The following is a 14,085-nucleotide window of genomic DNA, read 5'->3' on the forward strand; positions in this document are numbered from 1 at the left end:
ATATTCCAGTGTTTCAGATCTGGATGCACTATCCCAATGTTTGGATAATTTTCAGTTGTAAACCTACAGGAAAATGAACACTGTAAACAAACATATTTGGTAAGTTTGTGTGAGACCAAGGGAAAAAAAACAGCATTTTTTCTGAAATTTAAAATTGGAGGTTTTCAATCTGCTCTACATTTTAATATTAGTAGTGGAAAATGATGCAAGGAAGCAATCTTATATGACATAGCAAAAAAAAAAAAAAAAAAACCCTTTATCTGTACAACACCACGACAGTTTATGTACTTATCTGTTATTGTTCCAGCTACTTACTGAATTGATAAGGAAATCACTATTCTCCATTTAGCTTTATCTTTCTACCATTTCTCTCTTCTTGCCACCTTCTCAGCCTTCATCTTAGCCTTTTACCATTTTCATTTCTTGCATCCTGTTTGGTAGTCTGTTATCCTCTATTCTCTTATATGACCAAATCATCTATTTCTTCCTCTCAATAATTGGTTGGAGGAGGAAAAGATAATTGTATATCTTTGCCTCCTACAACCAGTTTTCTACCTGTTCCTGTACCTCTTCCTCTTCATCCCTATAAATGAACAAATCATCACTTTCATTTTTTCTGCCCCAATCCTTTTCTTCACAGCATTTGCTATATCATCCATTACTAGAATCAACAGTAGAGTTGAAAGTGCACCAGCCTGTCTCAGTCCATTATTAATTTTAAACCAGTCTGTGTTTCCACATATCTTTGAGTCCCTCTGTATAGACTTTTAATACTCTTATCAGTGACTTTTCTACTCAGTTTCCTCAACTCTTTGCGTACCCTTCTCTCTATGCTATCATAAGCCTTTTCAGTATTCAAAAAAGCCATGCACAGATCCCTTCCATACTCGTAATGTTTTTCTATCATTTGTCTCACAGCAAAAATTAGATCTGTTGTTGCCGACCGGGCTAGCCGGGTGGGTAATGTGCCTCCTGGCAACCCAGAGGTCGCGGGTTCGAATCCTGCCTCGGGCTTGGATCAGAGTAATGCAAAAACCTTGGGAGGTGCATTATGGCCACAGAAGCCGATGCGCCAACAACTACCAAAAAAAAAAAAAAAAAGATCTGTTGTTGACCTACCTTTTCTGAAGCGACTCCGCTCCTCCCTCGTCCTACTTTCAACCTTCTCTTGTACTCTTCTCTCAACTGTTCTTTCATACAATTTTCCTATGTTGACTAGTCAGGGTGATCCCTCTATAATTTTCCTGTCCCCTTTTTTATATATATTGGTACAATCAATTCCATTCTCTTGGTACCCATTTCTTCTCCTGTGCTACTTTCATTACTTTGTATATCCATTGCAGCCCAGCTTGGCCAACTCGTGTCCTTATCTATTTTCCATTGTTATTAACCTTATAATTCTGTCCAGTTTTTCTGATTTTCTTGGTTTTGAAAACACTTAGTTATCCACTCTCAGCTTGCTAGCCCTGTTTCAGCTCCACCCCTATTAGCCAGTTACTTTCAGGTAATCACAAGAGTACCTTTGCAGCTTCCACTACTTATATTTGTTGCCATCTCCACGATGAGAACTTTGGGTTGGATTTTCCAGTTTATGTAATCCTTTTAAGTTTTTTCAAACTATCCACTTCTTGTACAATACCAGAAAACAACCACTCTCTGGCTGGTTCAAATTTTTGCACATCTTTTCCTGCAACCTCCTTTTTTCAATTTAAATTTATTCCCTAATATGTTGCTGTTTACGAAAGTTTTGTTTCGTAAACAGCAACATATTACTGTATCTTGGTTTCCTCTTTTTAATAAATCAAAACATTTTTTATTTGCCTGTTTATCTAATATTTCTGTATTTTTATTTTAACCTAAATATATAAACAATTTAGTAACAATAATATATTTATTATGATAAATTATAACAATAAATACATAAAATTTTATGAAATTATTTCAATGAAAGTTGCAATATTGAACTGTTTGGCGTTTTATAATATGTGCAAAATTCTATTACTTTTGCTGCACAAATAACAATATGCGCGTATTTTTTTCAATATAAATTGTTTATATTGCTTATTTAACCTTTAACCGAGCCACATTGTTGGTCCACCAAAGCAACACTTAAATTTGAAAATAAAAATATCTTTTAAAGTGATGATCACATATTATTCACATATCTTTATTGGGATTACTCTAATCTCTCTTGGCATAAGCATATCACAAATTCTGCTTCTTCAGCATACAAAACTGAGGTTTTTTTTTTTTTTTTTTTGTGCTGTTGACATTACTTTTCCTCTAAACATCCTCTGACTACAAATCTCAAATCTGCCCTACTTGGACCACTGTTTCCTGGACTGTCTGTCAATTATTTTCAGGTAATCACAAGAGTGCATTTAGTTCTTGCTGCATGCCTTTTCTGTAGATATTTCCATGCTCACTGCTCTTCTGAATTGACATCTGTAATTCCACCTCTCTGTTTTAAACCGGTCTGAACCCTGCCTAATCAACACTCATTCACTTTCCATCCTTTTTGCTGTCTACTCAGTTTTTTTTGTAATGATTTTCCTTCACATGTATTTCCTGACAGTTAGAATCTACAGTAATATAAGTCTAACGTGAACTAGTATCCTCTGTTTTCTGAGCCACTAACCAATACATGGTAATAAAGTACTTAGAGCTCTTATACTTTATATGTTTGGAGTTATATTAAAAAAAAAAAGAAAAAAAAACTGACCTATTTCTATCAAGGCAATAGAAAGTTTCCTTTCTTCTAAGTACTTGTTCTTTTTTTTCTTCTTATTTTTAAATTTTAATAGAAATCTATTTACTGTTATTGTTTTGATTACATCCTAATTTTTTTCTGTAGTGTTATCAGTTATGGGTCGTTCAAGAAGTGGAAGCAGATCACCTAGCAAATCTAGACATCGGCACCGTGCTAAACATTCTCATAAACGAGCCCATTCAAGAGAAAAAAGCAGAGACAGAAATAATAGATCTAGAATAAAATCAAGATCTCCAGAAAGAAGGCAGCGTGCAAGGCAAGGACTTCTAAATAAATTATATTTTTACTTCTCATTTTTGAAGTTTAACTTGTGTTTTTTCCCTTACTCTAGGTCCAGTGTTTTTTTTTTTTTTACAGTACATAACTCCTCGATTGAATAGTGATGGGAGAAGCACACAGATAATTGGAATTGGTATTACAGCAAGTAAGATAGCATTTAAGAAGAGGAAACATACAGAATAGATATTGGCGTAAGGAAGAGTTTTCCTTTTGTTAATTAAGTTTTTGAGCTATGGGTGCAGAGGAGGCTTAAAAGTGAGAAAAGGAATTAGAAATCAGGAAGTACCAAGGAGTGTAGGAGAAATTTGAATGTGAAGGCTATAAGGAAAAGAAAGAAAAATTGGATCAGATTTGTAATTGAAGGGGAAGTGGAAATGAGACCAAGAGAAAGAAGGCTGACAATTATGAATAATTGAGGAATTTGATAGAGGTTGATAGATATTGTGGGCTGAATGACAGGATTAGACACAAGGAGAGATGGAGGTGATAGCTGTCATGGACCTGCTGACTAAGGTGCATTTAGGGCTAAAGCCTCAAGCTGCGAGCAAATTTAGACTATGATACGTTAAGTGCAATAGCATCATTAATTAAGTGCAATAGCATAATAGCTGCCTTATAAATATTCTGTTTATTCAGAAATGACTGTGTATTAATGATGCTATTGCACTTAATATATACATAGTCTAAATTTGCTCGCAGTTTGAGGCTTTAGCTCTAAATGCATCTTAGTCTAAATACATCATACACCATCAGGCATCTCTCATATTGTGGAGTTATACTTCATAACTGTTTTGCCATCATTGTATCACTTGGGTACCTACCCATCCACCAAAGAAGGGCCAAATAGCCCTGAAACGGTGCCGTATGGGTGGTGGTACCTATCTGAGAATAAGTAACATTAGTCTTCTCTTTAGGTGAAGCATTACTTATTCGAAGTAGTGCAATATCATGGCAACTTGTTGTGAAGATATTCACAATATGAGATATAACTTAAAATGATGCCGCCTTATAAATATTCTGTTTATTCAGAAATGGCTGTGTATTAATGATGCTATTGCACTTAATATATATACATAGTCTAAATTTGCTCGCAGCTTGAGGCTTTAGCTCTAAATGCATCTTAGTCTAAATACATCATACACCATCAGGCATCTCTCATATTGTGGAGTTATACTTCATAACTGTTTTGCCATCATTGTATCACTTGGGTACCTACCCACCCACCGAAGAAGAGCCAAATAGCCCTGAAATGGCACCAGGGGGAGCCTGATGATGTCCGGAGTTTCCAAGAATAGGTAACAACTCCACTGGGGAAGCGTTGCCTATTCGAAGAGTTTGAGTTTTTGAGTGGTGTGAGTTGAAGGAGTTACTGTCCCTTTCATTCTTCTACACCGTTTCTTTTCCTCTTCCACTCCTACTATTACTTTCCCCTCTACCTTTTTTCTTTTCTAAGTCTAATAGAGACAAGTGGATAATCGAGTTATTATCCCGCACATATATACAAAATAGCCCTGAAACGGTGCCATCTGGGTGGTGGTACCTATCTGAGAATAAGTAACATTAGTCTTCTCCTTAGGTGAAGCGTTACTTATTCGAAGTAGTGCAATATCATGGCAACTCGTTGTGAAGGTATTCACAATATGAGATATAACTTAAAACGATGCCGCCTTATAATATTCTGTTTATTCAGAAATAGCTGTGTATTAATGATGCTATTGCACTTAATATATATCTCATCTGCCTAAAATATACTGGTTTATAATGAAAGAAAAACTTTGTGGCGATCGTGAATGGCACAGCTTACGCAGTCAGCAAAAAAAAAGTGATTCAGTATCCTACTCACCACTGCTTTTCATATTTTTTAATGATTATGTTCAAATTCATGGTATGGTTTGTCGGCACCTTTTCATCAGAAAAAAATTGTGTAATAGCCATTAGTTACCTTTTCTTTTTATCAAAGAATATTTTAAAAATGGTCAAATCAAAGAAGATACGTGAAAAGTGGGTGCCTCCGTAGCCAGGTGGGAAGAAGCAGCAGTGTGTAACACACGCTTCTTGATTAGACCGGGGGTTCGAGCCCGTCACCACCAAATACGGAAAGGTCAGGGAATGACCACCGCATATTCCCAGAGCAATATGGCCTTAGTTGCTAATGCTCCTAAAAAAAAAAAAAAAAAAAAAAAAAAACAAATAACGTGAAAAGTATCCAGGGTCCTGAGCTGAATATCATTATTCTTCTCTTTCTTGGTGATTCCTTTCTACTTTCTCTCTCTCTCTCTCTCTCTCTCTCTGAGGGTAACTCGAATTTTTTTTTGGCTGGTGCAGCATAAGCTTCCTCAGGCTTCCTTGCACCATATGGCTAATAATAATAAAAGCTGATAAGCGTACTACTCTATCCAGTTAGTAACAGCCTTCAAATCTTTCCTGATTAAGCCCATAATGGGATTCAACAAATGGACAGGATCCAGAAATGTTGTCAATTATATTAAGTAGTTGAGTGGGAGTTTATTAATGTAATATTTTGTACACCAGAAAATTCACTCAATAACACTAATTCACACCTAATTGGTATTATTTGCAATTTATATTCATTTATTATCAAGTTCTGTGTAATGCCTTCACAGTATATTGTTATATTGTAAAGTACATTCTCAAATGGACATTCTTGGAATGTATAGTAAGCTGTCATGTAGGTGTTAGTATTAGCCACAAAATGCAAGGAAGCCACAAGCTTTTGATGTACCGACAAAAAAGAAGAAAAGAGAAACAAAATATTATATACTTTTCTCCTCTTGAAGGTAACTATCCAGTTAACCTTTCAACTTCTTCAAACTGCCAGCCTCAACTACCTGCAAAGGAAACTTGTTCCGGTAATCAACAGCTTGCTGGCTAAGGAAAAACATCTTACAATTTAGTTAAACCTCTTTCCCTATAATTTGAATTTATGGTCCTTAGTTCTGGAATCGTTCATAACAAAGAAAATTCTGCCTTCGTTCATTTTACTAACTCCTCTCAGAGCCTTATAAACCTCAATCAGGTCACCTCTAAGGTGCCTGGTTGCCATGCTCTCTAACTCACATAATTGGAGTCTTTCCTCGTATAGTCACCCTTTTGCTAATCTCACCATGTGAGTTGTCCATTTTTGGACCCTTTCAAGATGCTCAATGTCTTTTTTCAGATGAAGTCTCCATACTTGAACACAGTATTCCAAACGTGGTCTTACAACTGCCTTATACAGTGGGACTATGATCTCCATATCTCTCCAGGATAATGTTCAATGAATCATTGATAGGACACCATAGGATTTCCTGACTGCATGTTTACACTGCTCAGAAAACTTCATGTACGTCTGTATCGTAACTCCCAGATCCCTTTCTTCCTCTACTATTTTTAATTCAACTCCGCCAAGTGTATGCTTTATTTTGGGATTACCATTCCCAAGTGTTTTGCTGCCTTAAAACTTAGCTGCTATTTTTATGATCACAGAGTGAATAATAGCTGCAATATTCAATTTTATATGCAGGGATGTATATTTATAAAAAGTTGTACAGTCAGTCCTCGTATAGCACGATAGTTGTGTTCCTAGAAACCCTCATGCAATATAAACAACAGGCCCTGTGGGAAAATTGGGTTAGGTGCTGACCATCCAAGATTGAACACACATTTGTAACCAAGACATTACCAAACACGATAAATAATCGTAATAAAATACGTAAGTATATTACGACTATTATGTAATAAAATATTGCTAATGCTTTTGCTTCTGTCGTAAGCAAACTTAATTTTTTGTTTGATTTTCTATCCAAACAGATGACAGCCGTTTCATCTCTTCCAATTCTTTGTGTCTTAATCTAATGGATTTTAAATACACTTTGAGTTGTTTTTATTTTGTTTGCATTCTTTGTAATTCTCAGCGTTGCCTCATTTAGGTCTGTAGCACATGCAATATCACATGGTCTTTCATTTCGCTCAAAGCGTTTCACAATTTCATATTTTTTTTCTCTATCGACAGAGGCGGACTGGCCATAAGCCTTACCGGGGAAACCCTGTGGGCTGGAGGCCCGTGTGATTTTGGCCATAAACCGTAGTATGAGGCCACCACAAATTTTCCCGGGTAAGAATTTTTGGCCCAGTCTGCCTCTGTTTATTGATATTGCTTTTATATTTCTCTCTGAATCTGCAGTGTCTTCACCAGGACCCTTCCTTTTCACACCTTTTAAGTATTTTACTCATTTTTAGGAATAAAGCACAATTACAAAATGAGGAGGCACGCTTGATAGACATAAACAAAGCTGCGCACTTGTAGTAACTGAATAAACAACACCGTAAAGGCAGAGATACACTATTAACACCTCACATTTTACTAAAGCACATTTATAGGGGGTTACTACCATAAAACAATAAAAACAATTTCCAGTTGCGTTTCTGCTAGTGGAATCTGTTATAAACTGGTAGTAAACTCGATCTAATTGCATTTGCGATTATACCGATAACTGGAATTGTGTTGGTTTTTACGTTATTATGGTGAAATGTGTTTCCCCTTCACTGATATAAAACACATAAATACATTTGCAGAATCTTCTCTTCATTCCTATCGTGTTGCGTTCGGTTGGCGTGATTCTGCTTTTGACTGCCATTTCTTGTAAACACAAAGGCGAATCGTGCATAAGCGAATTCGGTTCGTGTTATATAAGATATCGTTCCCCTCTTTATAAATTGTGTATGATCGAATTCGTGTAGTGTAAACACGTGTTATACGAGGACTGACTGTATCTTGTTTTTCATAATCCCATTTTATCTGCACCGAATCCAATTTGAATCAATCCAGTCCTGCTAAGCAAATCATTGCTCTCACCTTAGACCTTACTTACATATTACTGAATATTATTATCATTATTTGGTGTTTTGGTTTACCTTTTGTGTATTTATTTATTTATTATTATTATTATTTTTTTTTTTTTTCAGGTTAACAGCACATTTATGTTAATATTTTACTTTATTCTCATCATATATTCTTATCAATATGAATATTTTTTGACTCCCTTTGAGCAAATGTTGCTTAGCAGTCACAAAACTATCTGTTACATAAAGTGAGTTGTGACTATATTTTAAAATTTAGATGCATTCATTATTTTGCAAATGAATGATCCATTAAATTACTAAATAATAATTTAATGGATCATTCACTTTTTTTTTTTTATCACTGCTTTGCATTCAGATGTCTTAGTATATATGGGCTCACATGTATTCAAATAAACAACAATAGCAATAAGGTCATCAGATGTCTTAGTATATATGGGCTCACATGTATTCAAATAAACAGCAATAGAAATAAAGTCATAAAGGTGATAATGAATTTTTCAGGAAGCATTCTAGATCATCCTCAACTTCAAGTAGTAGCAGTGATGAAATAGATGGATTGCATTCTTCACATAGGAGAAAAGCAAAAAAGATGGATGAGGTAGAAAGACTTGCTGAAATGGAAAGGCAGAGGTAAAAAAAAGTATTATTAAGATAAGTAGGATTAACAGAATTGTTTGTTATCTATAAGCCACACATTTACTAGAGAATTCTGAACTTCATTATGATAGTTCTGAGTGAAGGTATTTGAGCATAGCTTCTTGTTGTCATTTCACATTTCTTTGAGAATGTTGATATCCTTTAAAAAGTCTTTTTTGAATCTTTTGTAAGATGGGATTGGCTGATTTTAAAGGCAACATTGGGTGTTGAAAGAACATCTCATTATCATGACCTTCATTTTTTTTTAATGAAGGTCATGATAATGAAGATTATTCACTTTCATTTTATAGATCATCAACTACTGCATATCCATTATATACAATTACAGTAAACCCCCACTATTCGCGGTATCTATATTTGCGGTTTCGCGGTTGCTGATTTAATATAAAATGAAACCTAAACAAATGTGAATTTTAAAGCACCGTGAACATTTTGCGCCATAAAAAAACATGGGCGTGGCTAAAATAATCTTTCCCGGTCAAAACTGTGCTCAGTGGGTAGGGGGAGAGGGGTGACAAAATCGCGAGCGTGGATGTTTCTCGCTAATCTTTGTTCAGTATGTGTTATGCGCTTGCCTTGGAAGGTTTTGTTGTTTGTTTTTAATTTATATGCTGATAAATTGAATAAATTTATCAATTTATAAATTTATAAATTGATATGCTTACAAAAGTGATAAATCTACCGTTTTCCAGTGTAAAGCAGACTTTTTTTGAGTGTGTTAACGGAAGAAAGTGACTTTATTTGGACAAGTTCTTTCTAACCCGTACAAAAATATGGCTACGAATAACAAGGATCATAATACATTGTAAACAAAGAAGGTGATGACATTAGCGAATAAAATTGAGTTATTAGACAAAATTTCTAATGGTGAAAGTGCCTTCTCAGTGGCAAAACATTATAAAATCAATGAGTCGACGGTACGATCAATCAAAAAATCGGAAGAAAAAATCCGTCGTAGTGTCTGTGAAAATGCGCTAATTGCTTCAAAAATTTGCTCTGTAACTCGTGATGTTGAATTAGAAAAAAAATGGAAGAAGCTTTAAATCTGTGGATAGAAGACCGAACTCAAAATAAAATTCCATTAAGTTCACTCATCATTTGTGAAAAGGCAAAACTCCTTTATCAACACTTTAGCGAAACTGGTGATAGCACTGGCGGGATAAGTTTTTTAGCTAGCAAAGGCGCTGGTTTGAAAGATTTGTTTGAAATTTCTAATAAATATTACATTTAATATTAAATTGTTTCTTATTTTCATTTCGATGTCTTATGCTTGCATTTCACTATTTACTGTCTATGTACATAATCATATTATGAAGGTACATACATAGACAAAAGTTTAGACTAGATTTTCTTATATATTTCATACTTTGGAATGGAACCCCTTTATTACTATGGGAGCCATAACTCAGTATTCGCGGCATTTCTCAGGAACATAACCCCTGCGAATAGCGGGGGTTTACCGTACAATAAAACAGTGAATGTGTGTGGGGGGAGGCAGAGATTATAGCTGAAATTCACAATAATGCATTGTAACACTCCTTTTTTTGAAATTTTTTAAACTCCTTTCCTTAACAAGTAAAGATTTTTGTTTTTTGTTCACACCTGCTCATGTTTTTGTTCACCCCTACTCATACTTGTAATGCCTAATAACATTTTATTCAATTCATTAATAAATTATTGAGATCACTGTGACTGTATCCATAGTTTTTTCCAGCATGGCAAAAATGTTTTTAAGTATATACAAACATATATATTTAAAACTTATAAGTAAATAAACAATTTTTTGGAAACAAAAAATGGTAGTGATTTCTTGTCATGGACACAAGAACCATTCAGAACATATAAACTTACATGTATAGCTGCCAACTCTCCATTTCCATCTGTTGTATTATAGTTGGCGATAGTTTCTCCGTCTTTATGCAAAAACTTAGTTTTGTCTTTTTATTTGCAAACCTAGGTAAAAATTGTGTTTTTTAAAAAAACATGAATTTCTGTTCATTTTTTGTTAATGAATTGGCCATCAGGTATGCCAGTCTGCATTGCAGAATAGAAACTGGGGATAATAGCTTTGTTGTCTGTAACCCCTAGCATTGTCGCTCTTATGGGTATTATTGCATCAGGCAATCAAGTAAGTATTCACCGCCTGAAGTAAAGGTATTAATTATTATATTAATTAATTAATTATGCAATTGTTTTAATTAATTAATTATGCAATTGTTTTAATTAATTAATTATTGTGCAATTGTTTTACAATTTTTTTTGTTGTGCAAAACTAATAACATCGTCTTTCATTAAGGTGACAAAGAAATGGCATGTAAAATTTCAGGAGATATATAAGCAAGACTTCCATATATTGTAAAATATGAAAAAGATAACACATTTGCTTTGTGTACTGTATGTGAATATGATTTTTCAATTTAAAGCTGTGGGAAATAGCTAGGTGTTCTAGCCATGAAGGATGTCTTTGTGTGTGCTAGGTGCAGAGAATGTGAAGAAATTTGGCACCAACTTGGCGTTCTGATGACAGTTTGAAGAGTCAGGTAGATGCCCTCAAAAGAATTAAAATGGGGGGGGGGGGAATCAAACTCTCAGCTGCAGAACTCAACACCAGAGCTCGTTCTTGTGCATCAGGCAACACAGCAGCAATCTTCAGGGCAGAATGTGCTGGTCCCACAGGAGGTAGTTATTGTTGGTGACTCAATTGCCAGAGAAATAGGAAATATATTGTGCAAAAAGGATAGTTCTTTTTGCACAATATATTGTGCAAAAAGAGCATCTGCGATGCTCTTTGCAGTTAAGCTAAACACAATGCAACAGAGAACATTCCAGTTAATGTTGACACCTATATATATGCAGACGACCTTACAGTATCCTGACACTCACAAAATATGCGCTCAATCGAGCGTCAATTGCAGCTCTCAATAAACAAAATACAATCATGGGCATCTCATAATGGCTATCGCCTCTCTGCAACAAAAACAACTGCTATCCACTTTTGCAAAAAGCGTCAGCTGCATCCAGATCCTGAACTAAGGTTAGGAATCCAACAAAAACACTTAGCAACAATATCCGGTTCTTGGGACTAGTACTTGACACTAAACTTACTCTTCAGGCACATATAAGGCAATTACTTACGTAGTGCAGGAAAAAGATGAATATCCTCAAAGTTATCTCTTCCATGGCATGGGGAGCCAATCGCTTCACACTTCTGCATCTATATCGAACCCTAATAAGATCTCGTCTGGACTATGGAGCTCCAGTTTATGAGTCTGCACGTAAGACAGCTTTGGCTTGGCTCAATCCAGTCCAACATAGTGCTCTCAGGATTGCCTACGGAGCTTTTAAGACGTCCCCAGTACAAAGTTTGTATATAGATGCCAATGAGCCTCCACTAAATCTCAGGAGAAAAGTATTACTTCTTAGCTATGCAGCCAAATTACGTAGCCTCCCTTCTCACCCCATCTGGACATATCTCTTTGAACCTCAGTGGGTAAACTTATACAGAAACAAACCCAATGAAAATAAACCTGCAGGTATCCGGCTACAAGAGTTAACAGAAGACTGAGGCATCTATCTTGGAAATATATCTCAAGCTGCAGATGCAGTACAAGCACCGTGGGCAATGTATACGCCTCTTTGCGATAACTATTTTCTTCAGTGGGGAAAACACTCCCTATCGAACAACAATATTAGAAAGTTACATGCGGCTCATGCATTGGCCAATGCTCGCAGTCTCCAAATATATACAGATGGCTCCAAAACTGATATTTCCGTAGGAACTGGAGTAATCAGTCCTACAACCACTGTTTCTGTCCAGTTACCACTTGAATGCGGTGTTTTTACTGCTGAACTGTATGCAAAATAGCCTTAAATGTCCTTAACGATCATCTAAACACCCAGATCATAATATACACCGACTCTTTAAGTGCTGTCAATGCCCTAGGCGCCTCCGTAGCCAGGTGGGAAGGAGCAGTAGTGTGTAGCACACGCTTCTTGATTAGACCTGGGTTCGAGCCCATCACCACCAAATACGGAGGATGCAGAGAGGTCAGGGAATGACCACCGCACATTCCCAGAGCAATATGGCCTTAGTTGCTAATGCTCCTAAAAACCAAAAAATAAAAAGCTGTCAATGCCTTACGGAATAAATCACAAAATTTCCATCCACTTATCCCACAAATTAGATCTCAGTTATATCACCTCAGTGAAAACAAGCAAACCATGACATTTTGCTGGATACCCAGCCATGTTGGTATTCAAGGAAATGAGTGTGCAGATGAAGCAGCAAAACACCCTACTTGTTTCAATTACATCCCAGTTCCATATTCCGACTACAATCCAATCATATTAGCATTAGCATTAGTAGAGGCATTTGATGCAAGAAAGCAAGCTTATGCAGCATCAGCCAAAAAAAAAAAAAAAAAAAAACCCCACTTCCACTTCACCCCTCTGTTCGTTCAAAATACCTGTCCAGCTGAGCCTTAAACTTATTTAGGCTATCAACCTCCACCACAAGGGATGGAAGTCTGTTCCACCAACCAACCACCCGCTGGCTAAAGGCAAATTTCCGCACGTCTATCCTACATCTGTCTTTCCTCAATTTGAATTTATGCTCTCTCAGGTGATTTTTCTGAGCTAGAGGAAGAATCCCATCAGCATTGAGCATGCTTAAACCATTCAAGGCTTTATACACCTCTATCAGATCACCTCGCTGGTGCCTAGTCTCCAGACACTGTAATTTGCAAAACTTAAGCCTTTCTTTGTAAGAGCACCCCTTTGTTCCATTCACTAATCTTGTTGCCCTTCTCTGTACTCGTTCCAGCAGCTCTACATCCTTCTTGAAATTAGGCCTCCAGACCTGTATACAGTACTCTAGGTGTGGCCTGACCATCGCCTTATACAATGGAATAATCACCTCCTTATCCCTGCTGGAAAAATTCCTGTATATCATTGACAATACTCCATGAGCTACTCTTGCAGCCCGTCTGCACTGCTCAGAGAACTTCATATCTGCTTGCACAACCACCCCCAAGTCCCTTTCATTCTCTACCACTGTCAGTGTAGTACCACAGAGTTGATACGTTGCTCTGGGGTTGCTGTTTCCCATGTGTAGTACTTTACATTTGTCAATGTTAAACTTCATTTGCCACCTCTCAGCCCATCTGCTCAACCTTTCCAGATCCTGTTGCAGCAGCATAGTGTCAGTAGTGTCCTTGACAACCCTGCCAACCTTTGTATCGTCTGCAAACTTGGACATTAAGCCCTATATACCATCATCAATATCATTTATAAATACAGAAAACAATAATGGACCCAACACTGAGCCCTGAGGGACTCCACTAATAACATCAGTCCACGACGAGCAGTGTCCATTGATTACCACTCTCTGTCTTCTCCCCCTCAACCACCCCTTTATCCATAGCAGCAATTTGCCTCCAATGTCACACTGCTCCAATTTGTGTAGCAGTCTTCCATGTGCAACAGTATCAAAAGCCTTTCTAAGATCCAAGTATATA

The 14,085-nt window shown here is 36.4% G+C and overlaps 1 protein-coding gene across 3 annotated transcripts in view; it reads left to right on the forward strand.

Annotated features, from left to right (window-relative positions):
- The window catches only part of LOC150091128 (arginine and glutamate-rich protein 1-like), a 178,913-nt gene that overhangs the window by 34,130 nt on the left and 130,698 nt on the right, over window positions 1-14,085 (forward strand). For all 3 annotated transcript variants that reach the window (XM_090374399.1, XM_090374389.1, XM_090374410.1), the window contains 2 exons: window positions 2,855-3,026; window positions 8,414-8,542. In XM_090374399.1, the coding sequence (XP_090230525.1) occupies window positions 2,866-3,026; window positions 8,414-8,542 (290 nt within the window). In that variant the 5' untranslated portion in view covers window positions 2,855-2,865. The remainder of the gene's footprint in view (window positions 1-2,854; window positions 3,027-8,413; window positions 8,543-14,085) is intronic.

This window comes from Mastigoproctus giganteus, chromosome 1 (assembly GCF_048544385.1).
Source record: "Mastigoproctus giganteus isolate SK-2022 chromosome 1, ASM4854438v1, whole genome shotgun sequence".
Taxonomy (NCBI): domain Eukaryota; kingdom Metazoa; phylum Arthropoda; class Arachnida; order Uropygi; family Thelyphonidae; genus Mastigoproctus; species Mastigoproctus giganteus.